Raw genomic sequence first — 26,485 nt, 5'->3', positions numbered from 1 at the left:
GATTAATAAAATTATTAGCATGCTCATACATGATGGCTGCAGGAAAGTTGTAGTTAAAACTGCCACTTTGATTTAAAAGGAGATTGTCACATTTCATACTGAAATATGAGTAGAATTACACTTATATTACCTACCACTAATTATCAAGTTACATCTAATGAGCAAAAAAATGAAACACAAACTGAATTATTGTTTGCATGTAGTATTTGCTCAGTAGCATTTGTCTTCTATCGTGCGAGAATGAATAAGTGAACATAGGATTATGGTACAGGTTCTCATAGCATCTCTTCCTGATTTGACATAGTTGTGTTAGAGCAGTGACAACAATAATATGTGCAGGGCGGTGGGTTACAGCAGGTATTTCCTGGCCTCATTCACCACAAACACTCTTTAGGCAAAAAAATATTGTATTACTTTTTTTTTTTTTTTTTTTTTTAAATATGCTACTGTCTATTATCTTCATTTAGGAGATGTACAAGGTGTAAATTGCAACAGCATGTGTCTTCATGATTACTATTTATTTGTCTTAGTAATAATCTACATAATCATAATCGAACTCACATATCCCTCATGACTATAGTATGTGTATTCGCAGGCTGCTGCAGTCTTGCATATGTCACTCCACTATACAAAATGCTTTTATCTTTTCTTTTCTTACTTTTCATGCTAATCATTATGAAGTGCCTATTTGGAGGCCCCTCCTGCTCACTTCCTGAGGACTTCCAGCTCCTGTACTCATCCGACTCCTGCCATCCTGATGCTCAATAACATCCATTGCTGACTATGAACCAGCCCTTTTCCTTCACCTAGGAGTTATACATTCAGTTAAAGTTATACTATTTCCCAACATAAGTATGAAATTTACAGAAGAGAAAAAGAAAGGTTACAGATGTGGGCTTTTATTTCACCATAATTTTTCAAATCTCCTGCCTTTTTTTTTTTGACAAATAATCAAGCCTATTTAAACTTTGAATTTTGAATCTGCCTTAAAGCATAGACATCTTTAGCCATTTTCAAATCCAATCTTGAAACACTTCTCCTGTAACTTTTCCTGTACCATTGGCACTCAAGCATGTTCTGCCTACATTGCACTTCTTTTAAATTATTTACATATCTAATGTCTTTTATTTCCTCCTTATGTCCTTTCATTTTGTGTTTAGTTATGTAAAGCACTTTGAATTGTCTTTGTATATGAAACGCGCTATCTAAATAAACTTAAACATGATTTAATACATTTAAATAAATGAACTGGAGGATGCAAACTTTTCAGCTTGTTAGTCAAGACTCAAATGCTGTAATATTTAGATCATGTGGTTACAGGTTTTCTCAAGCAAACCAAAATTAAATGAATATGGAATTCTCTTTTGTAGGTAAACTCTAAAGTAAAGGTACATTTGTCATGTTTTTACTCAGAAACCAAGGGGATGCTAACTTTTGCACTCAACTGTATATGCTTGTCACTAGCTTAGAGGTAATGTCACATATTAAGGTATGTTCCTTATACACTAGAATTTCTCGAACACTGGGGGAAAAAAACACATGTTTATGATTTAAGGGTTAAAGGAGGATGAGCTTGCCCTGCTAAGTCCTCCCAAGATTTCTTCCTTCTTTAGGAAGAAGACACACACACACACACTGTATATACAATACTGTATATATATATATATATTTATAGTATATATGTAGTGTATATAAATGTGTTAAATCATGTTTAGTATGTATGTATGTGTATATATATATATATATATATATATATATATATATATATATATATATATATATATATATATATATATATATGTGTGTGTGTGTGTGTGTGTGTGTGTGTGTGTGTGTGTGTGAACATGCCACAAAGGGAGTTAAATATTGTTCATATAGAGGGAACCACCGTAATTACATTATTATATAAACGTGAATATAAATTTCTTTGAGCTAAATTAGGATAAATACATTTCGATATTTATTTTTTCACTCGAGGGAGAGAGAGATAAAGAGAGAGAAAGAGAGAGAGAGAGAGAGAGAGAGAGAAGAGGGAACATTTACTGCTTGAATCCCAATTATCCTCCCTGTTTGACAAGTAGTGCACTAGATAGTGTGCAGGGAGTCAATAATTCACCCACACATAGCGCACTGACATAGTGACTACAAAGACATGCAGGACTCGGCCACTATAAAGGTGAGCTGACGCCGGAAAATGCTTCTTATCTGCGACCACTTCCTCTGTTCATAACAGACCAATCATATTGGGTTACATAAGGTGTTATGCCTTTTGGCTCCGCCCTCACCTTTCGGAACCAGCCAATCAGCGATCTCTTCTGGGAGATTGACTCCGAGTTAGGAGGCCGAGCCAAAGGCAGGTAACTAAAAAAAAAAAAAAAAAAAAAAAAAAAAAGGTATAGTGAGAAAAGGCTGGAGGGCTTGTTATGGGGTTAGCGTGAGAGAAAGTACAATTTTGTCCACCCTTCTTTACCAGTCAAACCAGTAACTCTGGATAGAGCACAGTCGAGCAGGTAGAGTCTTCTGCCGCACTTTCTCTTCAGCATAGTCTTAATCTTCTTTCCCCACTTCGTCTGTACCATTATTGAATTTCCAGCTCTTTTGTTTGCTTCTCTTTATCACTCGGAGAAAGGTGAACTCTCGTGTTACTTTTTGGTTTTGTTTTGTTTTGTTTTTATTGGATCTTTGCTCTTAATTGTAGTTTTTACCCTTGTGGTCCCTGATGGCTTCGCACAGTGATACTCTGGTGGTGTTCTTTGGGGCAACAGCTGGTGCAAATGGGGGTAAACTGGGGTCGGATGAGAGGGAAATAATTCTGTTGGTGTGGCAAATTGTGGATCTACATGAGAAAAAGGTATGGAGCTTTCACTCGTTGTATGCTTCTTTTTCCTATCTCTACCCACCAGGCTGTACTGTACATGCTTACTGTTGTAGTTTAAAGCTATTCCACCTTGACAGCTGACGTTTATCAGTGAGGTACGCTTTCTACTTTTATATCTCCTGTATATCGGCGTGAATCTATTCACATGTGCACATGGAGTTCCTCTAGCTGTAATGAGCCTGTATGAGCTGTAGAGAGGAATGAACAGGTAAAGCTAAGCGGGAGAAAGCGTGTCTGTGTGGTAGCATGTCAGCGCCATGAGGTCAGTCACCCTGCGGCTCTGACTGCTTTGCAGCTCTAATACACACGTACTGGTCTCTAACTGAAGCCTTGTTCCTTACTTTCTCCTTATACAGCCAGTGTGGAGGGTGTAGGCCAGCTTTATGGCCGCATTAATGCTCTCTGGGGTAGACTAACATCTAGTTTCTTATTCCTATTATTCTTCTTATTTTGAACAGGTGGGGAAACTTCAGCAGCGCCTGGTTAAACCAGACACTTTGGATTTAACAGATCAGTGTAAACAGGAGACAGGATTGAGTGTGGAAGAACTTTGTAAAGCAGAGCCTCTGGACACGGTTCTCCAACAGGTGAACTGCATTTCCCCCTAATTCATTACCTGTAGTGTTTTTCGCGCATGCGCATTGCACATCATTTCCAGTTGGGATATTAATCTCACTCCTTCACTCACTCACCGTAAAAACAGGGACCAGTCGTTTTTCAAACGCTAAAATATCTGCTTAATTCCAGAAAGTGGATTTCAGAGGACATTTTAAAAGGCAGTCCTACGAAACAAATCTGGTCTTCTGACTCGTCTACTGTATGTTTTTCAACCGAGTAAGATGTTGTAGCAGTGTATGCGCATGCGCACTTGTCTTTTTCACGCCTATAAATTCATGCTTCTTCATATACTATCGTGCTTGAGGACTTTTCTGACAAAACAAGTTACAGAATGCTATCTGTTTTCATTTTATGCTGGTAGCATTTTCTGGTAAGGTCAAAGTAGACGACCTAGCACAAAATGCTTGCAGTATTGCTTTCCAAAGACCTATAAATACAGTAGGACAGTTTGATAAGGTAAGACAAATCATCAGAATACCAGCTTCAGGACCAGGCCAAAATGTCTGCTTAATTCCAGGAAGGGGATTTCAGATGACATTTTAAGAGGTACACTTGAGAAACAAATCTGAGGCTGTAAAAATGGCAAGACACTGAAACACTGTTGCTGTCCAAAGAGAAGGGTCTGCTGTGTGAAGTTCTGGGATTTGTCCTCTGCATTGTGGATGATGCAGTGTGATGAAGAGCCTAGTATAATTTTATTTGACCCTGTTTTTCTTAAAGAAACCTAAACTCCATAACTGGCCATAACAAAATCCATAACATAACCTTTGTTACACTTGTCAGTTAATATCTAGGACCATTAATTGTTATTTTAATATTGGCCTATGGCATAGGGTTGCAATATTTAAATGGGCCTTATGTAAATAAAATTGGTCAAGGTAGTCCAAACCAATGTCATGTATTAACCATTAAGATGATCACTGTGTTTTAATATATCACAATGCGTAATGTAGTGTAGGTGCAGCACAATATGTTGTCAGTGTTTATTACTATCACATATTTATCACTATAATCACTTAACAAAATGCAGAGACTTGCCTGGCTCTAAACCTGTTCTGCATATACATTAACCAATACTGACATTGATGGTTAAACTAAGTACATCTTATTTAATTTGGAAGTATGAGATAGAAGACAGATGTGTTACAGTTACATTACATTTGAAGTCATGATGGAACTTCTGGTATTTTGTAAGTGAACTATCTGGCCACCAGTTTGATTATTTGGTTGGAAATTGTTTCCGATTAGGACAGATTAATGTGTCTCGCAAACACGTGGCAGGTTTCGTGATGCGTAACAGGAACTTGCTGTGTACACACAGGGTCTCCAGTCCAAAATGGGCTGTATTGTGTTGTGAAGTCGATGCCTTCACATAGTCTGCAGTTTTATCTGAATCGTTTGTATGTGGGTAAACTTTGGGAGCAGGGCAGGGAAGCTCTTGGCTGCAGTGGAAAGCTGCAGGCCTGGTCATGTTTTATCCCAGTGAGCTCCGCTGACACCTGTAAGACGGAATGTTTACTTGGGAACGCTCCTCCCTGGCTGCTGTAAATGTCATTGGCTTGGGGGGAGATTGGGGGGAGATTGGGGGATGGATGAACGGGTCAGAGAAAGGGTGAGACGTAGAGTTATTGTTGTCCCTAGCTGTGTCCAGGGCGTACGTGTTTTAAAAACCAGGTTGTGGACAGTTTCTAGTTTGTTGTGGCGTGCGCAGGTATGTTTTGACAAAAGCCATATGTTGCCAAACGTGTTTCTCAACCTGGCTGCCAGAAGAATTTGTTTGCAGTCAGTTGATCTGTTCCCACCCCCTACTATTTCATAACTGAAACCAGTCATTACTAGTCCTGCAAACAGAGATATAGAGCTATCTGGACTGGATTATAGGTGTTTTTCCTAAGCGAAGTGGAAGACTGTTGGTATACAATACAATGATTAAGATAAATCTCCCAGTTTTACTCGTACTGAACTGTTTTCTCTATTCACCTGTTTGAGCCTCTTTAACAAATTAAGTACAAAATTTCATGTTTTGTTTGCTTTAAGTTTTAGAACATGTTTATTGAACATTGTCACTTTTGCAGATGCTGATTTTCTCAAGTATCTTGTCTAGCTTCACACGTCTGTTACGAAACAGCAGGGTGTCTTAGATATGAATAAGACACACACACACACACACACACACACACACACACACACACACACACACACACACACAAAATCACACAATCTCCAAAGTGTTTAGCACGTCCCTTGACTTACTCAAAACCATGTTTATAACCAGACTTAGCATTGCATTTTTAAAATGCTCTTTTCTGTGCATTTTGTGACACGCATTAGTTTTCGTTCTGCCAGACTTTTAATATCTGACTTCAAATGCAGTTTTGTCACCAGAAGGCCCTGTAAAGATTAACCAGTAAAATCAATTTCTCCTTGCATACCTCACTGAAGGGAAATACTTTCTCGTACTAATGCACTGCTACAGTTATGTCTCTCCAAATTGACTTCTAGTCCTGTCTCACGATTTATAATCAACCTTCGCATGGTGTCTTCAGGCTTTAGGCTTTACTCTTACTCTTTACTCTATTGATCTGAGAGCTTTTTAGTAACAGTATACCACTCTTGTCTGCTTTACACACCTCATTTGTATAGGACCTTTATTTCAGGAGTGAGTGACTTCTGAGTGTAGTCATCTATTGAGAATGTTTTTTTTTTTTTTTTCAGTCATATGGTTTCCCCCCTAAAATTCTTACCTAAATTCTAAAACTTCTAAAAATTCAAAAAACTTTGGGAGAATAAAAAAAATCTGAAAAAAATCTTTGTTTAAAGACAGAGAGTGATGTGAGGTGCAGCAGTTTAAATAAAATAAATAAGTGTTAAATTATTTATAAAATTATTTAATGACAATAACAACACTATGATAACAAAGACACTGATCAAGATAATGGTGATTATGATTCAAATGTTTTTAAAAGGGCTGGTTCATAGTAGACAGCTGTCTTTTTCCACTAAAACAGCTTAATCATTTCTATAATGTTTCGGTAATTAAACAGCGTAGCCTCAGCCAGTCATATGTCCTTCAGCTGCCCTCAGCTCACTTTACAAACATCTTAAATACCCAGGTGTGTGTTAGTAACCTGCTGCTGTAGGTCAGACTGAACGTTTTTTTTTTCTGTACGCTGCTCTCATTCAGCTCCAGGTTTGGATTCAATATGGAGATGGTGTGTTATGCCCGTGGGTGCTTTTGTGCCTGACTGACTCTGCACCTGCCTTTTGACACTGCCTCTGTTGGTTTGAGCCGATGCTGTGTGCGTGCACGTGTTGGTGCAAGTGCAAAAAAAAAGAGAGACAGGTTTTTCAGGGAGCGAGGAGAACATAGAGGGTGAGGAAGAGGTGAGCTGTTGGGCTTTGGTCTGGGCTGGTAGTAGCATGTCTGCTCCTGTAATAGGGCAGGGCACCACTCCCAGGGAGTCGCTGGGAGGAGAACGGCTTCATTAGTGCCACCCTAATTTATTATCATGTCTTCTGGAACATATAACACCAAATCACATTTTTGTCCTTTTTTTCTTATGAAAGAAAAAGTTCTAAAGTTTCTAAAAAGTGAGTTGGCTTCAAAATAGATTTTGCTAACAAATCCAATTAATTTAGACTGTTGGATTATATCTTCTTCTTAATTTACTTTTAGATTAGTAGGCTTTTCTACAGGGAAAGGAGGAGTCACTGATAAACACTTAAGTAGTTTAGAGGTTAAGTAGGCTTTAATATATTTGATGAATTAGAATTTAATATAGCGATAAGGTGCATTTGTGTGTGTGTGTGTGTGTGTGTGTGTGTGTGTGTTACCATTGCTTTAAACTCTTCATCTGTATTAGACCCTCCCACTGCTTTATCTTTCCTGTGCACACACTAAATGTTAAATAAGGCCTTAGGGGAAGGGCTAAAGATCAATTCAAGTCCCTCAGTCTCACTGATGACATGGCTGCTTCAGATATTGTGAAAATACCATCTTATCCATCCTAGGTCCATTAGTTGGCCAGATTCTTTTCACCACCATAAAAAGGGGGATAAAATGTTGGCCTATCAGAAATGAGTGCCACACTTTGATGTGTGTAGAATTGAATGGAATAGATAGATTGTATGCGTGTTTGGCCCTCTGTTGCTCAGCTTCAGCTGTGTTTTTGTCTGTCTCTTGCTTGTTGTTTTGGCTCTGAGGTAAGACCAGGGTGTGGCACTTATTTCTCTCATACCTTTTTGCGGGGCAGGAGTTAATCCGGGTGCCGATTTGTGCAAGGTGGGGCCTGATAGCTGCGACCGTGGCTGTAAGCAAACACAGACGCAGTGTCGGCTCGAGCTGCTGTTTTCTGTCATTATGATGGAAGTTCTGTACTGGAAGACCTTTACTTAAGAGCTCTCTGACATCTGAGTAGTCTCCTATTGCAGTGCTGTCAGTCATCCGGAAGAATAGAACTAGTTTTAAGTGGATGGATATGCTCTCAGGCTGTGGTTAAACAGACGTTTTTGTTTTCTGATCATTTTCTAAGATTTAGATTGAATATCTTTGGAACATGAACCCAGATGTCAGTTTTGGATCATGTTAATGTGTTTTATTAACCAAACCGGCTTGTACAGTATCTTGTCTGAACTTGCCAATTCGATCATACTTTTAAAAATCGTAGAAATCAGATTTGATTGTTTCACCCTCCTGCCTGAGCACACCCTTAGGCATGGACATGTTGCGAAATGCCGCTGTTTGTCAGATTAGCGCTCCACCCCTGAAGGAACTCTCCACCCTGTCTATGTCGTCGTGTCTTCAAGCTCCTAGACACACCATGTAATCTGTAAAATGTCGATTACCTGGAACAGGAACAGCACATGCAAGGTTACTAAATTCAATCGTGGTTTTAAACTGCTCCGGAATGACGAGTCGGTGCTTAAGTGCTTATGGGCGAGCACACTTATTACTCATCGTAATGTTTTTAACAGATGTTATCAGCTTAAATGTGTTAGAGTGTGACTCATGTCCAGCACTGTCGTCTCAGCACTCTTTACTGTTTTGTCAGAATGGGCTGAATAAAGGTTCAGGTCAGGTATTTGGTAAGAATGCTTTTAGGTAAGATATTGAATGTGGCTGTAAGTATATTAAAGCAGAAATCCAGTAAGGCTTCATAGTTCCATTGGGTGGTTCAGACCTCAAACATGGCGCTTGTTATTGGGGCGGGAACGCCTATGCAGAACACTGGGCATCAATGGGGAGCTATTAGGTGAAGCCACTGTTGCTAGCATGTCATTATGGAGTGAATTACAAAAAATGCTTCCCAAGTTGTGACCTTAGTATTATAAAGTTCTGTCTGGATGAAGGACCGTTTTGAGATATGAGACATCAAAATTTTGACATTTCATCTAGCAAAACCCTGATGTCTGCAAACTGCATTTACAGTTCATGCCTGACTACACTTTAAAGTCACTTCAGATTTATATGATCAACATTCTGAGATGATTAGAAAGTAAATTTCTGAATGCTAGCCAAATACTGATAGGACCTTTTTATTCTGTAACATCAAATACTGTTTGATTTTATAAGGTTATTTCTATCTGTTTGTTATTAAGTAATCTCTTAATCGGATTAGATAGCTAGTAAAAGGTTTAAAGACATTTTGAGCCTGTTAAGAACCACATTATAATCAAATATGCTATTCAATAAGTCTTGAGTGTTCTCTACAATACTATATATTTTACTTTTGTAAAACCCAAAGTTATTCTTGAGCAAGAAATTTTACCTTGACATTTCATTGTGAAGCTTTTGCTCGTATTAAAATAAATGAGAACATACAATACGTGTTTCTGCACTCACAAAAACATGTCTTACAAGTCTGCTGACCTTCAGTCCCTGTTACAGTGGAAAGTTGATTTTATTAAAAACATTGCTCGTGGCTAGTTAATGTCAGTAATATTTAATGCTAACGTTATCTGGTTTTGGCAACAATGTTGGCTTCCTGATGCACTGAAGACTTTCTGATGTGCCAAAAACGTTTATATGTTACTCACATGGACCATATGTAGAACATTTTACAGCTAAAAGTTGCTTTTTCCTTCAGCATGCCACACTGAGGTGTCAGGTCTGTTCTTTTCTGTCAGAGTGTCAAGAGATTGTGGATATTGATTAGCCAGGGCCGTCTGTATTGCGATCAATACTCGGCTTATCCTGGATGATGATTGGCTGGCAGATAGAACCTTAGAAAAACATGATGATCTATAACTTTGGAGATAAAACTTTTTTTTTTCTTTTTTTTTTTTTGAAACATTTTTTCATGCTAAAAATGATGTCAAATAAATAAATAATAATTAAAAAAACACGCCACAAAGTTTATGCAGCTTAATTTTGACCAGAAGACCAGAGGACCTACAGTCATTATATTTAATCGAGATGATTTTTTTTAATCTTCAATTAACATGATGGTTTGCTTTTCAATAATGATTTGTTTGATCCGTTGATGAATTATGGACATGCCTGTGTTTTATTTGGTTAGTTACAGCCCTCTGGCAGTTAATCATGTGTGTGTCTGTGTCCCTGTGACATGCTTCAACATGTGTGTTCGTACAGTTTTTCACACAGATCCTTTTAATTTTCTCTTAAATGTAGCTATTGGCCGTGTAACGTATGCTGCAGTTATAAACTGTTGATTTACTACCAGGGTTAAGAAAAATAGGGATGCATCATTAGATAGCTCTTACACACACATGGAACTGGTGATGTAAGTCTTATAGTCCATGTAGATGTGCGTGGAGATGCATGGTTCACTGCAAGCATACATCATTGACAGTTGTAAGCTGAGGTCTGTGTGTTCACTAAACAGTTAAAGTCATGTTTTCTACTAAACACAGGTGGAGACGACATGATGAAGGAACCTGTAGACGAAGACGAAGTTGTGTCAGCACTGCTAAGCTGGTTTGGCCTGTTTTGTTTTGGCTTTCTGTCAGATGTACACGCAATCCACTTAGTCATGTAGGCAACTGGATTGTGTGTGTGATTGTGTGTCTTGAAGCAGTTGTTCTTAACCTTTTTTGGTGCCTTGTAACATTAATGCTTACTGAAAAACATGTACCATGATTGAGGGTACAAGGTGTTATGTGGGGCCTAAGAAGCCAAAGCATCTTGTTTTGCTGTTCGACCCATAGTGTCAAATGCTGATGGTTAAAAGACTTGGTATTAACATCCATATTTTGTGATACGTTCATAAGTACAGGTATATATAGGGTCAAACATGTCTTGAGGGACTTTCACACCTATTACTCTGTTTGCAGGCTGCAGATCAGTGCAAAATTAATACTTTTGATTTGTTGCTCTTTGCTTTTGTTTCACACTGTATGCAATTAAACAAAACCAAACAAAAATACGTTGGCTGAGTCACATGTATGGCTGGAAACACACTCATAATATTCTTTCATTGGTCAGAACATTGGTGATTGGAAAAAGGTAAACACACACTGTCCACACCAAGTGGGTTTAGAAATAATTTAAAAAATCATGAAGTGTGGTGATGATGAGAATTATATATAAGTAGCTAGTTTAACATTAGTTTATTTATTTATCATTTTGTGCATCGCATTCAGCATTTTTAGTTTAGCAGTCCAAGCTTGCATTTCTGCAGTGGTACAGCTCTGTCCTTTGGCTCAATTTGCACCCCACGGCTCAGGTTTAGTAGCTCACATCCACAAAATAAAATGCTGCTCGCACCCCAAATTACAGCAGTTGAACTTCTCAAGAGTTCCCATGGAATCAGACTGAGACTACCTCACGCAGATGCTCTCAGACTGGTAGTTTTGGTCCCTGCCCATTGCTGTGTTCTCTGCCTAAACGAACCACACCAAGGGTGGAAACAAATTAGGGTTCGATTCAAATGGACTAAACACTGCATATGAGAGAACACCCTAGGAGAGAACTATTTTCAGAGGTGACCACATAACATTTGTAGGGCGAATCATAATGTGTAACCATGTAGTAACCATGGTAGTGTTTCTGAAAAAACAAAACCAATGCTTCACAGAAATAATGACTTTTTGTGGAAATTAAGGCATTTCTAATCTGGCTAGATTAGAAATGCCTGCGTTTTGCTTGCTTAAAATCTTTAGTATTTGAATACACTTAGGTGCATTAGCTAAGATTAGTCAAGTTATGTTTTTTCCCAAGAATAGGTCTCTACATTAGAATTATTTATTAATTTTTTACATTTTTTTTAACACTATTTGAGCCCACCAGTTACTGCCCATGTTCACGAAGCTCCGTCCCCAGGATTTAGAGTGTCTACAAAATGACTGACAGGAGGCCCATCTAAACACAAACGTGTTTGTATTTTATACTGCTATGGGCATAGTAAACATTAGCACTAGTTATGCATTATATGAAATGTCACTACTTTTTTTTTTTTTTGTTTTTTTAAAGCGAAGGATCTTGAGGAGGCTCCATCATGTTATCATAACTTGGATCTGAAACATGAAAGGTGTTTGTTTACCCACACTAATCCATCATCTTCAGTTCCTCCTGTAGCAGGAGTTTTTTGTTAATTCTGTTCCTCAAACAATAGTTAGGTAGAACTAACTCTCGTTCCATTCATTATCCATAATTATTTTTAATAACCATATTGGATGTCTATGGAGGTGTCATTAATGACAGAAGCAATAATCATTAAAATGCTTTATTTCTTCAGTATGTGTCAGTAAGCTTCACCCAACCTCTCCCTACTGAACCCTGAATTATGACTTCATGTGCTCAGTTGTGTTTGGTGGTAGAATGTTCAGCTATTCTTTTACCTTTTTTCCCAGGCAGAAGTGTCTATGGGTCACGGCCCATCAGGTTGAGGGACATATCGCGTGTGTGTGTGTGCGTGCATGTGCATGTTCCTTTAACTGGAATAGCAGATATAAAGTGAAAATGAGAAAAATGAGGAAAAAAGCCCAAATGTTGGTATTGATATTTCAGCTCTCATAAAAATTCCCTAGCCAAATCTATGCCTGTGTTTCACCCTGCACCTGGAAATTAGTTCTGAGTGAAAATGATAGCATGGGACAGGCCACCAGGGTGTGAGCGTATGATATTACTGACCATATGACTATCAAAACCAACGTGCATGGTGTTTTTTTTTGTTTGTTTGTTTATTTTTAAATAAAAGGTAAAAAAATATCTGACTGAGACTTGCTAGATTCTTTTTGTTCTGTATGCAGTGATATGTTTAGAGTCAGGTACCTTGCCTACTGTTTCATACTTGCTTTTGCATCTTATGTTTTTTACCAGCTTTATTATCACCTTGTACTTACCTTTGAGTGCTAACTATATTGCATATAGTCATAAGATAATTGAATAAACCTTAAATAAATGCTTTGTTTCCTCTCTGCTGCTGTTTTGCTTTACTGGTGTGCAGTTCCAGCAGGCTGTATCAGCAGAACTCAAAGCTCTGGGCAGAAGCTCCTACACGCTGTGTGTGGACGGACCCCTCCTCATCAGACAGGCCCTTCACCCCGAGGCTTCCAAAAAGGTTAGTGACAGATATTCAGGACATTCATTCATAATGGGCAATGGAAGCTAACAGAATAAATATGCCCATATACAGAGAGGAGCAAAAGTTTGCATCGAAAGGGAAAATGTAGCTTTATTTTACAGTTTATCTACAAGTAAAGTATTCTGAAATGTATCTTACAAGGCAACAACCCAATACATGAACCAAATCAACAGAAAAATAGTTTTAGAAGGCCTGACCTTCAGACAACAGGCAGTATGTGATCATATCTTAATCCTCTGGGTATGCAAACTTTTGCACTCAACTGTATAGATGGAAAATTCTTAGCACAACATGTGTGCTTGCTTAATGTCCTTATTTTTTAAATTTTTAAAGCCGTAAAGTCAAGCCGTATCTGGACTTAATGTAACGAACCTGCTAATTATGTTATATAACATTCTCAACAGTAGCATGGCAAACTGATACATTTTTGAAAATTGAAGACAAGTTTTATTGTTATTTAATCCTGTTCTGCCACAGAGAGACTAACGTGGGAGTCTTTGTGTTTTTCTGTTAGAATTTGGTCCTGCCAGAGTGTTTTTACTCATTTGTGGATTTAAAAAGAGAGTTTCACAAATGCTGTCCCAACGCCGGTCCAGTGAAAGACCTCACCCTTCCCTCAATGCTCGAATGTATCCTTACTGGAAATTTGCTTATTATTATCTCTGCTGTGTGATACATAGTGTTTGTCCCTTAACCCGTGCCCTCAGATGTGTGTCTCCCAGCAGTAAGCGAGAAGAGAGCTGGAGTGAGGGAGGTGAAGAGCATGGTGATGATCATCCAACACATCCTGGCTGAGCCATACAGTCAGTCCACTTTTTCCTATTAATCTAATCTTATACACTTAATCAATGCCCTGAACTGTTACAGGATCTACTAAAGTGTTGTCGGTGCTAGATGTTGACAGCAGTCATGGCAAACATTTTAGCATACTTTTTATTACGTCAATATTCAGTTTCAGATCATATTTCTTTGGCTTTAAGGAAGTGCACTATAATAGAAGACACCACAGGGAGGGGGCTAATTATATCTAACCCAGTTTCAATATTGTTATTAACACACTTTTGCTCAACATCTGCTCTCAGCTAAAATGTGCATTATAAGAAGAGGATGTAGGGTGAAACCAGTTTTGCTTTTTGAAATGCTCTTGTCCATGGCAACAGGAACATTGCAAGCCAAGTGATTTCATACAGTTTTAGTGCGTTTTTTATGGTTTTGCTAACTAGTAAAAAACTAACTCGTGAGCAGATTGTATCGGGAATTATGTCAGCTGTATATGTGGAGTAAAGGTTTCACAGAATTGTTCTGCTTACAAAAAAATTAACAAATTTGAACCTAAAAGTACCATAGGACATGGACCATTTAGTGCAGCAATGAATGCATTTAAAAAAACAAGAAAAAAACAGCAAAACCATGTCAACGGCATAAACTGCATTGATAGCAGACCTTAGTCCTAGTTTTTGAATAAGAACATTTTGCCTTTTTTTTTTTTTTTTGGCTACTGATGCTAGCAATAACCTAGCCTATGCTTATCCTTTGTGCATACACAGCAGAATAAATGCATAATTACAAAAAAATTTACACGTATTGCATTATGTCACATTTTCCATAACCTTTAAGGGAAGCATTGTTCTTTAGGCTCCTCTTGTTTCTACTGTAAAAGGATATTGTCATCAAGCAGGGCTGTTATAGTTTTCTGTCTCACACACACATGGCTGTGGTTTTTGCAATGTGGCCCATGGTCTTTATTTAAGATGAGTGTCAGTTACATGGAGTTTTGATTGTGAATTTATTAAGCATTAAAACTTCTATGTAGCTCAGTTGTGACCTCACATTGTTCCTTAAACAATTCTTCGAATTTTTTCCAGGTCACAAATTTTCCTCGTTCGAGACAGTGAAGTACAAGTTTGAATCTGGAGCTTGGTGAGTATGTTGCTAAAGTAGCATTTCCCCATCCTGGCCCTGGAGGATTAACTCACTATGGGCTTGTTTATGAAGCGATGAGTAGAGTTAGAGGTGTTGAGTAGGGATGAGACCTGCTAGAGAAGAGAAAACACACTCCAGTGCTAGGACTGGGTTAAAGCATCGTAACAGTGATGTTTCTGGAACAGTCTGAAGCCAGATTGAAAACTGTCTTCTCTTTGTCGGTCCTGCAGCAGTAAGACAGAAGCTGTGGACAGTGAGACGGTGATCAGAGCCAGGGGGTTGCCATGGCAATCTTCAGACCAGGACATCGCTCGCTTCTTCAAGGGCCTCAACATTGCCAAGTAAGAGCATGTTTTAAAATGTAGCGTTTACCCAAATCCCAGTTAGGCCATGTGGGATGTTGATTAGCAAGCACTTTCAGTTTCGGAGTGCATACAGTTCCCTTGTGACTAATCGTGTGTGTGTGTGTGTGTGTGTCAGAGGTGGTGTGGCACTGTGTTTGAATGCTCAGGGTCGCAGGAATGGAGAGGCTCTGGTGCGCTTTGTAAACTCCGAACACAGAGACATGGCACTGGAACGACACAAACACCACATGGGCAGCAGATACATTGAGGTGAGCTGCTTCCCTCTCCAGTCTCACACTTCATCAGCTCCCCCGCTAAAACAAGATTAATCACATCCATGCTAAGATACTCAACACGCGTGTATGTGGTGTACATTTCACCTGCCAAATAGCAATGGTGACACTTTGTGTTAGTTACAGTACTGACTGCTACTAAAAGATGTTCTTCAATTCAGTTTTCACTGGTTTGTTTGGAACAAAATGCTGTAATCTTAAAACTAAACTTCACTATGCTGTTTATTATGAGGTCATGACTATAAGCATTATTAATAATCATGGAGCTCTATAGAGGCTATATCTTGTTTTAACGCCATTGTTGTACTCCTAAATGCTACCACTGTGGAATCTGGTGATTTTTGGTAGTGTTTGGTTATACCATTATGTATCGTTGAGTTTCAAAGTAGCAACCGAGTTTAAAAGAGACCTGAACACATTTTATGAGTTGGAATTCACCATCATTATAGGTTAATGTGAAAGTCTTCAGATCGTAGTACTTGTACTTGAAGTTGTAGTAAATTCAAACCTTTTTAATATTACAGTGCTTGCTTTAAGTACATTATTCAGTCAGTAGTTGGTAGCATTGTGCCAATTACCAAAGCTGTTTAATAGTAATTTCAAGTGAGATGGAAGTGGTGTTATTACCTTTTTTTTTTTTTTTTTTTTTCTTTTTTTCTTTCTTCAAGTAGCTTGAGTAGTTAAAAGATTTTATTGACCAAGCCTTAGAGTTGCATGCTTTTCTTTTCATTTCCTTCATGGAGACAGTTGCTATTTTAAATACATCATGCTGATTTTTGAACTCACAGGCTTCTAGTAATGTCTCTTTCTCTAGTCACTTTACTGGTAAATATTTATTTGGTAGTTTTTATGGTTGCAAAGTGCATGATGTCCTACAAGGTGTTTCGCCCCAAAGACACAGCTTAAGAAAAAAAAAGAAAAAAAAGAAAAAAAAAAAAAAAGAAAAATGACTAGTTAATACTGAGATAACAGCACGTGACCTTTACCACATCAAGTCACATCAACTTGGACATGATCAAAATAAGTCTCGATTGATTTTTTTTATCATGTTTTTATTACATTTCACAATAATTTAAAAAATTTACCACTTTATTCAAGACAGCCTTTAATGGGCTAACAGGTAGAATGATGTAGTTAGGGTTATGTTATTCACACCCCCAAACAACTCTATACACACGCTTGCCCCCAGGTTGATTTTTTTCCTTTTCTGTTTCAGGTGTATAAAGCAACTGGAGAGGAGTTCCTAAAGATTGCTGGAGGTGAGTGGCTGGTAATGTGTTTTGGAAGTCTTCAATTACGGATGAGACTCACACACACACCAAACCACTAAACACACTAACATTTGTAGAGTGCACTTCCCTCTGATGCAGTCTCTCTCCTGTTTGGGTTGAATGAAAGACTCTTTTGTGAGCCATGTGCCCGTGCTGACTCATGTCGAGCTGTTTTTGGAGGAAACTCTACTCTCGTGTCCCCACCGCCCCCACCTGTGCCTTAGAGAGCGCGGCTTCCCCTGAGACGGAGCACGAGCAGCGGCCGCTGAAAAGACAGACTCTGCCCTCTCACACGCAGGGTGTAAAGAGCCAGCGGCAGGCCGAGATATTGCTCTCTCTGTGTGTGTGTGTGTGTGTGTGTGTGTGTGTGTGTGTGTGTGTGTGTGTGTGTGTGTGTGTGTGTGTGTGTGTGTGGTGAGAGAGGGGTGAACGTAGGTCCCTAGCAAATGCACATGCACACTTTTTACTATTTTTAAATTTTTTTTTTATTTTTTTAAAGTAGACTTTGTGCAGACTACTAATGGATCTATACGTGTTTTGTCCAGGTAATATGATTTGTAATATTGTTCAGATAGATTGGTAAATTTTTTTCCACATTATTCCTGACATCATACTGTTTGTGTTGTAAACAAATGATAAAAGTGATGCACAGCCTTCTTCAAATCAGGGCTGGAGACCAAGAGGGACGTGACAAAATGCCATTTAAAAAAAATAAAAAATCTTTTTGACTATTATCCTCTTAATTTCATGATTTCTGTTTTTGGATTGTTGTCTTGTTGCAATACACCCAGATTTGTTTGTCAGTATAATGCATCTTCAAGCAGTGACTCGTTCTTGGTTTTCTTCTTTTTCTCCCTGCTCAGGCACATCTAACGAGGTGGCACAGTTCCTGTCTAAGGAGAATCAGGTGATCATCCGCATGCGAGGCCTGCCCTTCACTGCCACACATCAGGATGTGCTGGGCTTCCTGGGCCCCGAGAGCCCTGTGACGGATGGCACAGAGGGGCTGCTCTTTGTTAAATATCCTGATGGAAGGCCCACGGGGGATGCCTTTGTGCTGTTTGCCTGTGAGGAATACGCCCAGAACGCTCTGAAAAAGCATAAACAGATTCTGGGGAAGAGATACATCGAGCTGTTCCGCAGTACAGCAGCTGAGGTCCAGCAGGTCAGTGCAGCAAGAGTCTAACTAGAGCTCTGTTTTTAAAGCAGATTGTTGAGAAGCAAGCAGGTTTTCATATGTTTGGTGTTTCTCAGGTGCTGAACCGCTACATGTCCACTCCACTGATATCCACACTTCCTCCTCCTCCTCCCATGGTTCCTGTTCCTGTGCTGGCTGCTCCTCCCTTCATCACCGCAGGCAGCACCAGAGACTGTGTGCGGCTGCGTGGTTTGCCATACACTGCTGCCATCGAGGACATCCTGGAGTTTATGGGAGAGCACACCATAGACATTAAACCCCACGGCGTTCATATGGTGCTCAATCAGCAGGTGAGAGGAATTAAGTTATTGGCTTGAAATTATTTTGCATCAGATATAGCACTGGTAAAAAAAAAAACATTTCCATATTTTATTATGATATTAATGAACACTCTTGATCTCAATTGAACTGGTGCTTTTTACAGCACTATGCTCTATATACAGATACGTGCAAGTTTGCACACACCGAGGACAAAATCATGAAGCAGAAGAAATTTCATTTATAACGATAGAGATGGTTTCAAAAGTTTATTTCCCTTTCCGAATATTTTCTTATAACTTGTATAGCTTAACCATATCAAAACCACATTCTTTCTGATGTAGCTGTTGATAGATGTAGTACACTGCCACATTCAAATCAAATTCATGACTCATCAGATTCATGAGTCGTTGAAAAAACCCCTGACTTTTGATTCTTTTCAAACTTTAAAATTTTTGGTTTTAGATTGTTGTCTCAATACACATATGGTTCATTTTTTAATCTCTTGGAATTCTTTTTCTGTCTGTCTGTTTGTTTTTTGTAGAAGTTGACATGTAGCGGTAAACTTTCTGTAAAAGCTCCCCCCCCACCCCTTTTTCAAATATATAAACAGAAATAGTCCCTTGGAGATATGGTACCTAGTCTGTGCGTTGGATGGTTTTAAAGCTGATTTGAGCCTGGTGGATTTATTCATTACTTCTAACTCCTGATGGTGAAGGAAATCTTTTTTTTAATTTTTTTTATTTTATTATTTAAAAAAACAAACAAACAAACAAAATAAAACAGCTTAATCATTGTGCCAACTTCAGTCTCAAAGGCCAGTCAGGAACATATCATTTAATTTTACTCGTCTGGTAGCAGATGACACTGGCCTGACCTGTCATCTTTCTGTTCATCTCTAAGGGTCGTCCATCCGGTGATGCTTTCATTCAGATGAAATCAGCCGATCGTGCCTTTATGGTAGCACAGAAGTGCCATAAGAAGATGATGAAGGATCGTTATGTGGAGGTGTTCCAGTGCTCCACTGAAGAGATGAGCTTTGTGCTGATGGGAGGGACTCTGAACCGTAGTGGCTTGTCTCCTCCGCCATGCAAGCTGCCCTGTATGTACACTGTTCATGTTACTTCTGATTTACATGCAATTAATTAACCCTAAATTGTCGTTTTTTCTTTTTCAAACCACAGATTAAGGCAGATTTGTTGGGTTTTGGAATGATTATTAACACGAGTTAGTGAAGCTGTTAGGGAAGTAACCAAGTGCTCGGGTCAGGTTTTAGTTCCAGCTTTGTCCTGTAATATTTGGTTTGAGAAAACATGGTAGTAATTCCCTCCTTCCTCCAGATTGTGTGGTGGATAGAAAATGGGAAAATAAACATGTTTACATGTACAATAACAACCTGATCATTATCTGAATATGGGCAGTTTCAGATTCTTAAAATGTACATGGCATGCTTGATATGACATATTGGTTTAAAGCTGTTTGTAGGATTCTGGGAAATCTGATCGTCTAGATTTTTAGCTTGGTAACCGGCTTATTCAGCACAAGTTTGGTTACTGATACCAAATTATCATAAAAGAATATCTAATGGCAATTCAAAACCATTAAAATGTCCAAATAAATAATTAATACTTACTTCAAACCAATCATGCAACAGTGAAACAGTGTAGTGTTTATCCACACCACTCGTACTTTCCATTACTCAGTTAAATTTCCGCTACTGACAATGTGTACTGAAAATGTACTCACTACTAAAAATATATATACATACTGGTGGTGCTGGGTGGGATTAAAGAAAAAAATAGGTTGCATTTGACATTGTGCTTTGCTTCAGTTTGTCAATTATTGGTTGTCACGTATTCTGTCGTGTTGCAAAGCCTCAGTAGAAAGCTGTGGTGTGTAAGAATGGAATGTCCTGTATGACTTTTAGAGTAAGTTTAGAGCAGTTGATAGCAGCACTCTCTCCCAATGTGAGCTTTGTCTGAGCAACGCACGCAGCCTGTTCAGCAGGTCTCAGTGTAGATTGTCCCTAATACCTATCAGCACAGACTTTAAAGATTAGATTTCAGTTTATCTTGTAGGGGGCAATGTGAGCATCTATGGCCCTGCTGAAAGGTGCATGATTTATAAAATCTGGGCTTCAAGCAAGACTAAAAGCACCCTGCTTTGCACAGAGACCTGATCCCCAACCAAGGTCAGACAGACAGAATGGGTCTCTATGTGCACAAGCTGCATGACAGGAGAGACTGGTGCTGATTCCTGGGTTGGAAGAAGGACGTGTACTGTGTGTGACCTTCACTTACACGTACATGCACTGTGTGCGTGTGTACACACCCCATAGGTGGTGAACAGGCCCTCCCTGCATGCCACTGTTGGCTGTTTGCATATAAATATGTGTGTTGAATATTTTTTGACCTACTGAAGGACACACTTTGCTCTAAACTGAAGCACAGGTGCCGTACTTACCAACCTGCTTGTTTTTCCCTTGTGGGTTGGGTTTTGGTGTCATGCTTCATTTACTTGCTACACTCTGCATTGCAGTAATGAGCTCTGTGGTAGTTTTACTATCATTCTCAAAGGCTCTGTTTTCTCCCCCTGTCGCCTCAGGCCTCTCACCACCAACCTACGCTGCATTTCCAGCTCCAGCTGCTATGCTTTCCACTGAGGCAGCCCTGTATCAGCCCCCCCTGCTGGCCACTCCAAGAACTCCACAGCCACCCACACACAGCCCTGCCCCAGCCCTCGCTTACTATTCCCCTCAACCACAGCTGTATATGAACATGAACATGAACTACACCGCCTATTACCCCAGGTATCAGCTCATACCTCTATCTCTTCCTATTCTTAATGCACATAGCTGCACGATACAGGCTAAAAAGATTAGTTATGTGGCTAAATGTTGAGATCACTATAATTTATCAAAATTATTCAACTAATTTAGGAACAGATTTGTTTAACATTGTACTTTATAAGCCTGCATATGTATAAATCTTTTACTATACTGATATTTCAGTTAAAACTATTTATATATTTATATATATCTGTTTTCAGAAATATTTATATTCTTACACCCTTGTTCTTTCGCTCTTAGTCCTCCAGTGTCGCCATCCACAGTGAGTTATTTTGCAGCTCCTCCAGGCTCGATAGCAGCTCAGCCTACTCCTGCTATTCTGCCTCAGCACGGCGCTCTGGTGCGCATGCAGGGACTGCCTTATAACGCCGGGGTTAAAGACATCCTCAGCTTCTTCCAGGGTTACCAGGTAAGAGGCTTTTAGCTTAGCATGAGTACAAAGCGGGCAGTTGCTGATTTTAAAGTTCACGCTCACATAGAATTTTCATACTTATGTTCTTGTTTCTGTTTGTCCTCTGTGACTGGTATCGTTGTCGTACACACATATGTATATGTAAATATACTTCAGTTATTAAGTGAAAGCATTAATTCTAGAGTTTCCAGGTTATTATGTACACCTACCTTGTAACACCATAGAACCACTGCTGACCATTCTCAGGATGTGTGTGTGTGTCTGGTGCACGTGTGTCAGATTTCTACACTCCTCAGTAGGGTCATTGGTGGTCCTGTGGTGTCCCTTTCCACTTATGGACAGAATAGAGGGGGTCTGATAGACTGTGCATAGCAGTAAACTACAAAGTAGGTGTATGTAGTAAACTGGAACATCAGCGTATAGTGCAGTGTATATATTAGGCCATGTTTCTCTTCACGATTAAGCTCACTGGACAAAAGATTAGCTGCATTTGTTATTTCTTCTCTAATACTTGATCACATTTCTCCTTGCCTTAATCCTCATAAGTGAGAATTTCACCAGTGTCCTGGGAGTTTGTGTTAATTTTAGAATTTAAAATTTATTTGTGTAGCGGTTTTAACAATAGACATTGCCACAAAGCAGCTTTATAAAAATCTGGATGTAAATTTAGATCCCTGATGAACAAGCCAGAGGAAAAGGAACAAATTTTCTGAGACATCATTAGGAAGAAACCTTGAGAGGAACCAGCCTCAAAAGGGAACCCTTTTTGCTCTTCGTGGGTGACACCGGATAGTGAGATTATAAATCATTACTCTGCTACAACAAGATACAAGCAGTTCTTAGATACAAGTCTACTCTAGTCAACTCTTCCGCTCAGCTAGAGTTTATGGCCTGTGGCTGTGTTTCACCTGCTGTTGAAAATAATCCCACGGTTTCTATGGGATTGAGGTTTGATGATTTTACAGGTCAGTCAAATTGCACAAGTGTTCCATGAGGCTTGTGGTATGAATCCTACAGTGGAACAGTGGCGTAATTGTTGTTCTACGCAGACATGAAGTACAAAAGGCGATCTCTATCTCTGGCCAACAAACTGCTCTGCTTTTATACTAACCTGTTGGAGGATGCAAGTAATTTTTGTCCAGGGAGCTTAATTATTTTCTATATTCACCTTTATAACATTAATTAAGCTTTATTTTTAGCCAGATATGTGATGCACCGAGCAAGGTGAGCATAATTTGTATGCATAATATGGCGTGTCCATTTTTGCTTCTTTCCTTCTTCTTATTGGCTGACATCCAAGTAGGCGGAGTCTTCAACTGATGGTATGAACTTCAGCCCTAAGGAGCGGGGTGAACAGGGGGTTGATTGAGGGGGAAATAACTGGCTGGTGCTTTATATTGGGGTTGTGGTGTTTTGTGTGCATTTTCATCCTGGTAATGTAGCAGGGTGAAATAAATGGAACTGATGTGCCACATTAGTTTCATTCCCCAGACCTTAGCTAAAAGGTGAGGGTGTGTTTAGAGCTAGCGCACACTGTGGAACAAACTGCTCTCTGCTTGGGTCTCAGCTATCCGAGAGCCAGAGATCACGATTGAATTCAGCTTTCACAACTGGCTGAACCACTGAAATGAAACGCTGCCCACTCACCCTCCAAGTGTGTGCTTTTAGCTGCTCGGATGGAGCTCACACTTTGTGATTGTGTGGGTGTGTGTGTCTTTGGGAAGAATGTTTCCTCTGGGTGGGATTTTTGTACTTTTACTTTTCTCTCCATACTTTGTGTGTGTGATGCAGTTGGAAGTGGAAGTTGAGTTTTTGTGTTTGGGTGTGCATGTGTTTCTAGATTTAGTTGTTTTGCTGTGCTTCTGTGGAAAATCTCTGACTAGAGATCATCTTTTTTTTTTCAGGATTTATTTCAAGAAGTGTGACTTTTTTCTGCTTTTTTTGGTCTGCAAGGCGGCCACCAATTCTGGCATTGTAACTACTTGAACACGTATTAAAACAATCTTTACGTATTAAAACGATTTTGGGTATCTTGAATGATAGGTGTGCCTTGGGACTAGGGTCAGCACAAAAAAGTAGAGGGTGCAAAGCATTTTTTCTGGAACAGGAAGAATGTGCAGAGCCATAATAATAAGCATCTTATTTAAAAAAAAAAAATTCCCATAGAGAAAAATAACGGCCTCTCTTGTATCAGCTCTCGCTGTTCCTATTCAAATTAATTGTGTTTTCCCCAGGCAAATTTTATGTGCATTGGATCTGAAGTTTCTTCTAGACAAATGCATAGTCTAAATGTTGCAATTAATCTTTTTGTGAATGGGATTTTTTTCTCTCTCTCTCTTTTTTAAACAGTGTTTAAGTTTCATTTTATATTTTGGGGAGCTGGTCAAACTAAGTTCATTAGTAAATACTGTAGATGGATGCAACCAGAAATAACTGCAGGAGTGGGCAGATGCAGGATTAAGAGTCCCGCACGATTGTATTAACTGATTGGCCATGATTCAGTGGTGTGTGATAAGTGTGTGTGTGTGTGTGATAAGTGTGTGTGTTTGTGTGTGTGATGAGGCTGTGCCACTGACTATGGGCTGTTGTGCTGTAGTACGCTCCTGAGGATTACAGCAGTGTGGTGGGAATGAGCGATCAGGCCCGTGCTCTGGTCCAGCCCAAAGAGTGGCTCTGCCTGTAGGGGGCGCTCCTCCAGGTAAGGCCTCCCACAGCTCCAGATGTGCATGGACTAAAGCAGGGCTTCTGAAGTCCAGTCATCAGAACCCCCTGCCCTGCACAGTTAGAAGATTTTCTTACTCCCAACACACTCATTAAGGGCTTAAAATTTGCTGATCATTGGGATGAAGTGTGTGAACAACAGAGAAGGCTTCGCACTGTGCACTGCAGCTAGTGATGACTGGAGTTCAGAACCCCTGGACTAAACCGTAGTGTTTGTTTCTGTCTCACTCCCTCTGTGGTCTGGATTTTACAGGTTTCCCAGCAGTCTAAACTCTCTTCATACTTTTCCTTTCGTTTCTGTCTTTCTCGTGATGATGTCTAACCCCGAGTAAGACTAATTCCTCTGTGCACTCTGACATTTGATTGACAGCTCTGCTATTGGCTTTGGATGCTTTTAGAAGCAGTGACGTCAGCCTTCTTCTGTCATTGCAAAATTTCTTTTCTGTTCTGGGATTGTTAACATCTTTGCAGTCCTCACTAACCCGAACTGAGTTTTATTCTCCATAGGATAATCATAAATCAGGCAGCTTTGATTGAGAATGTGCCAACAGCAAATCTAACTTGATTTCTTCCTATGGGTCCCTTTATGCTCTTTTTTCCCGTCTTCTTTCTATGAACAGGATTGCAGTTTGTGAACAGAAATCAAGCTTTTGTGGTTTAAATCTTAATTCTACACAATACAGGACCAGTGTGACCTGATGTGTTTGTGCGTTTAATTCTTTCCCAGCTTCAGGCGGATTCTGTGCTCGTCTTGTATAATCTGAGTGGCCAGCGAAGTGGGGAGGCGCTCGTCACCTTCCCCAGCGAGGAGGCAGCAAGGCGTGCTGTGGCCGAGCGCTCCAACCTTCCCCTTTCTGGCCACCCTGTCCGTCTGATGTGCTGCGAATGAGCTAAACACTCACCACTTGAAGCCGACTCCAGGAACGAGCAAGGTCTGCACTTGACCTGGATAACCTCTCTGTCCTCCCAACGCTGATCTTAACCAGGCACACAGGGAGGCTTTCCTCAGTTTCTAACGTGCTACTGCTGGTGGAGGTGCTAGCATGGTGGAAATACATGAACTCTATGTATATATGTATTTATACATGAAATACACCTATCGTTAAAATGCCTTGTGTATAAATCAGTGTGGATATGGAGAATTGATGATATATATTCTTAGTTGTGTTCTTTATGCACACTAGCCTAAATGTTAAGGCCAAAATCCCTTTAGCTCTTCCTGTGGGAGAAATCCCACAATGAGGATTCACTGTGTTTTTACTCAAAGGCAGTGCAATATACAAAGGCTAAGCCATACAGCCTGCAAGTGTGATGCAAGAAAGGAATGAAAATGACTACTGAGGCCTGTTTAATGCCACTACTGAATGTACAGCAAGTTTCTAAAACACCAATCTATGCCTCAATCTAGTGACTGTAGACAACCTGCTGCATGCAAGATTTTTTGTCATTGTAGATCATATTAATTATTGTGTAACAAACGCGACTGGGCGTGTCCCTTTATCTACTCGAGTGTATTCTTAGTTTAATCGAATCCAGAACAGAGCCGTTTTATTTAATGTGAGAAACAAGCCGTTGTGCTTTTGTCTGATCTGCATGCTTTCTTTTGCAGCCTTTATTACCGAGAGATGATTTTCTTTCCTAATCTATCCAATGTGACTGGAGAGGCCTTCGGTCATCATAGTGCCTTTACTCTTCCTTTTTGTGCCATTACTACATGAGCCAGAGTTCAATGCCAGCTGTGAAAAAGCTCAGCAAGCTTCTCTGGCACCTGAGTGGGCATTTAGGATTTTTTTTTTTTTAAACCAAGTTTGAAACTTGTATGAAACTGAAGATGACATTTATGTAACAGTTATATATAAACAATAAAATATTATTCTGAAATATCTCAGACCTGATTACTTATTATACAATGAGTTCCATAATTATTGGCACCCTTTAGGAAGGTAGCATGTGCATTATGTGACATTTTTAGGTTAGAATCAAGGGAATGTTTATAAGTACATCTATTTTTTTTATGGACACTGCACAGACATCTTGTAACATCCTACACAGGTTCTCAACAGGGTTCAAACACAGACTAAGTTGACCACAGCAGAACAATGCTGCCTCGCACGTCCGGGGTTGGGGATGCGAATCCCACCTCCGCTCTGTGTGTGTGGAGCTTGCATGTTCTCCC

At 39.6% G+C, this 26,485-nt stretch overlaps 1 protein-coding gene across 6 annotated transcripts; it reads left to right on the top strand.

Annotated features, from left to right (window-relative positions):
• The first annotated feature begins 2,364 nt into the window (after window positions 1-2,364).
• esrp2 (epithelial splicing regulatory protein 2) lies at window positions 2,365-26,192 on the top strand. Of its 6 annotated transcripts, none has more exons than XR_004577235.2 (17): window positions 2,365-2,510; window positions 2,699-2,851; window positions 3,337-3,465; window positions 12,904-13,017; window positions 13,556-13,670; window positions 13,749-13,844; window positions 14,907-14,961; window positions 15,195-15,305; window positions 15,445-15,577; window positions 16,818-16,860; window positions 17,736-18,037; window positions 18,127-18,360; window positions 19,232-19,430; window positions 20,933-21,137; window positions 21,417-21,585; window positions 22,889-24,286; window positions 25,037-25,083. XR_004577235.2 is itself a non-coding variant. In XM_034299590.2 (17 exons), exons 2-16 carry the CDS (start codon window positions 2,720-2,722, stop codon window positions 24,269-24,271), a joined length of 2,124 nt encoding a protein of 707 aa, XP_034155481.2. In that variant the 5' UTR covers window positions 2,365-2,510; window positions 2,699-2,719; the 3' UTR covers window positions 24,272-24,286; window positions 25,037-25,174. The 6 variants fall into 6 exon arrangements, 5 of the variants coding, with proteins under 5 accessions (XP_034155481.2, XP_034155482.2, XP_034155480.2 ...); XM_034299590.2 differs by having other exon boundaries at window positions 24,185-24,286; window positions 25,037-25,174; XM_034299591.2 differs by lacking the exon at window positions 25,037-25,083 and having other exon boundaries at window positions 22,889-22,910; window positions 24,185-24,286.
• Window positions 26,193-26,485: the final 293 nt, after the last annotated feature.

This window comes from Pangasianodon hypophthalmus, chromosome 25 (assembly GCF_027358585.1).
Source record: "Pangasianodon hypophthalmus isolate fPanHyp1 chromosome 25, fPanHyp1.pri, whole genome shotgun sequence".
NCBI classification, from domain to species: Eukaryota; Metazoa; Chordata; class Actinopteri; order Siluriformes; family Pangasiidae; genus Pangasianodon; species Pangasianodon hypophthalmus.
The sequence above is the reverse complement of the archived record's forward strand: the minus strand, read 5'-3'. Positions and strand labels throughout refer to the sequence as shown.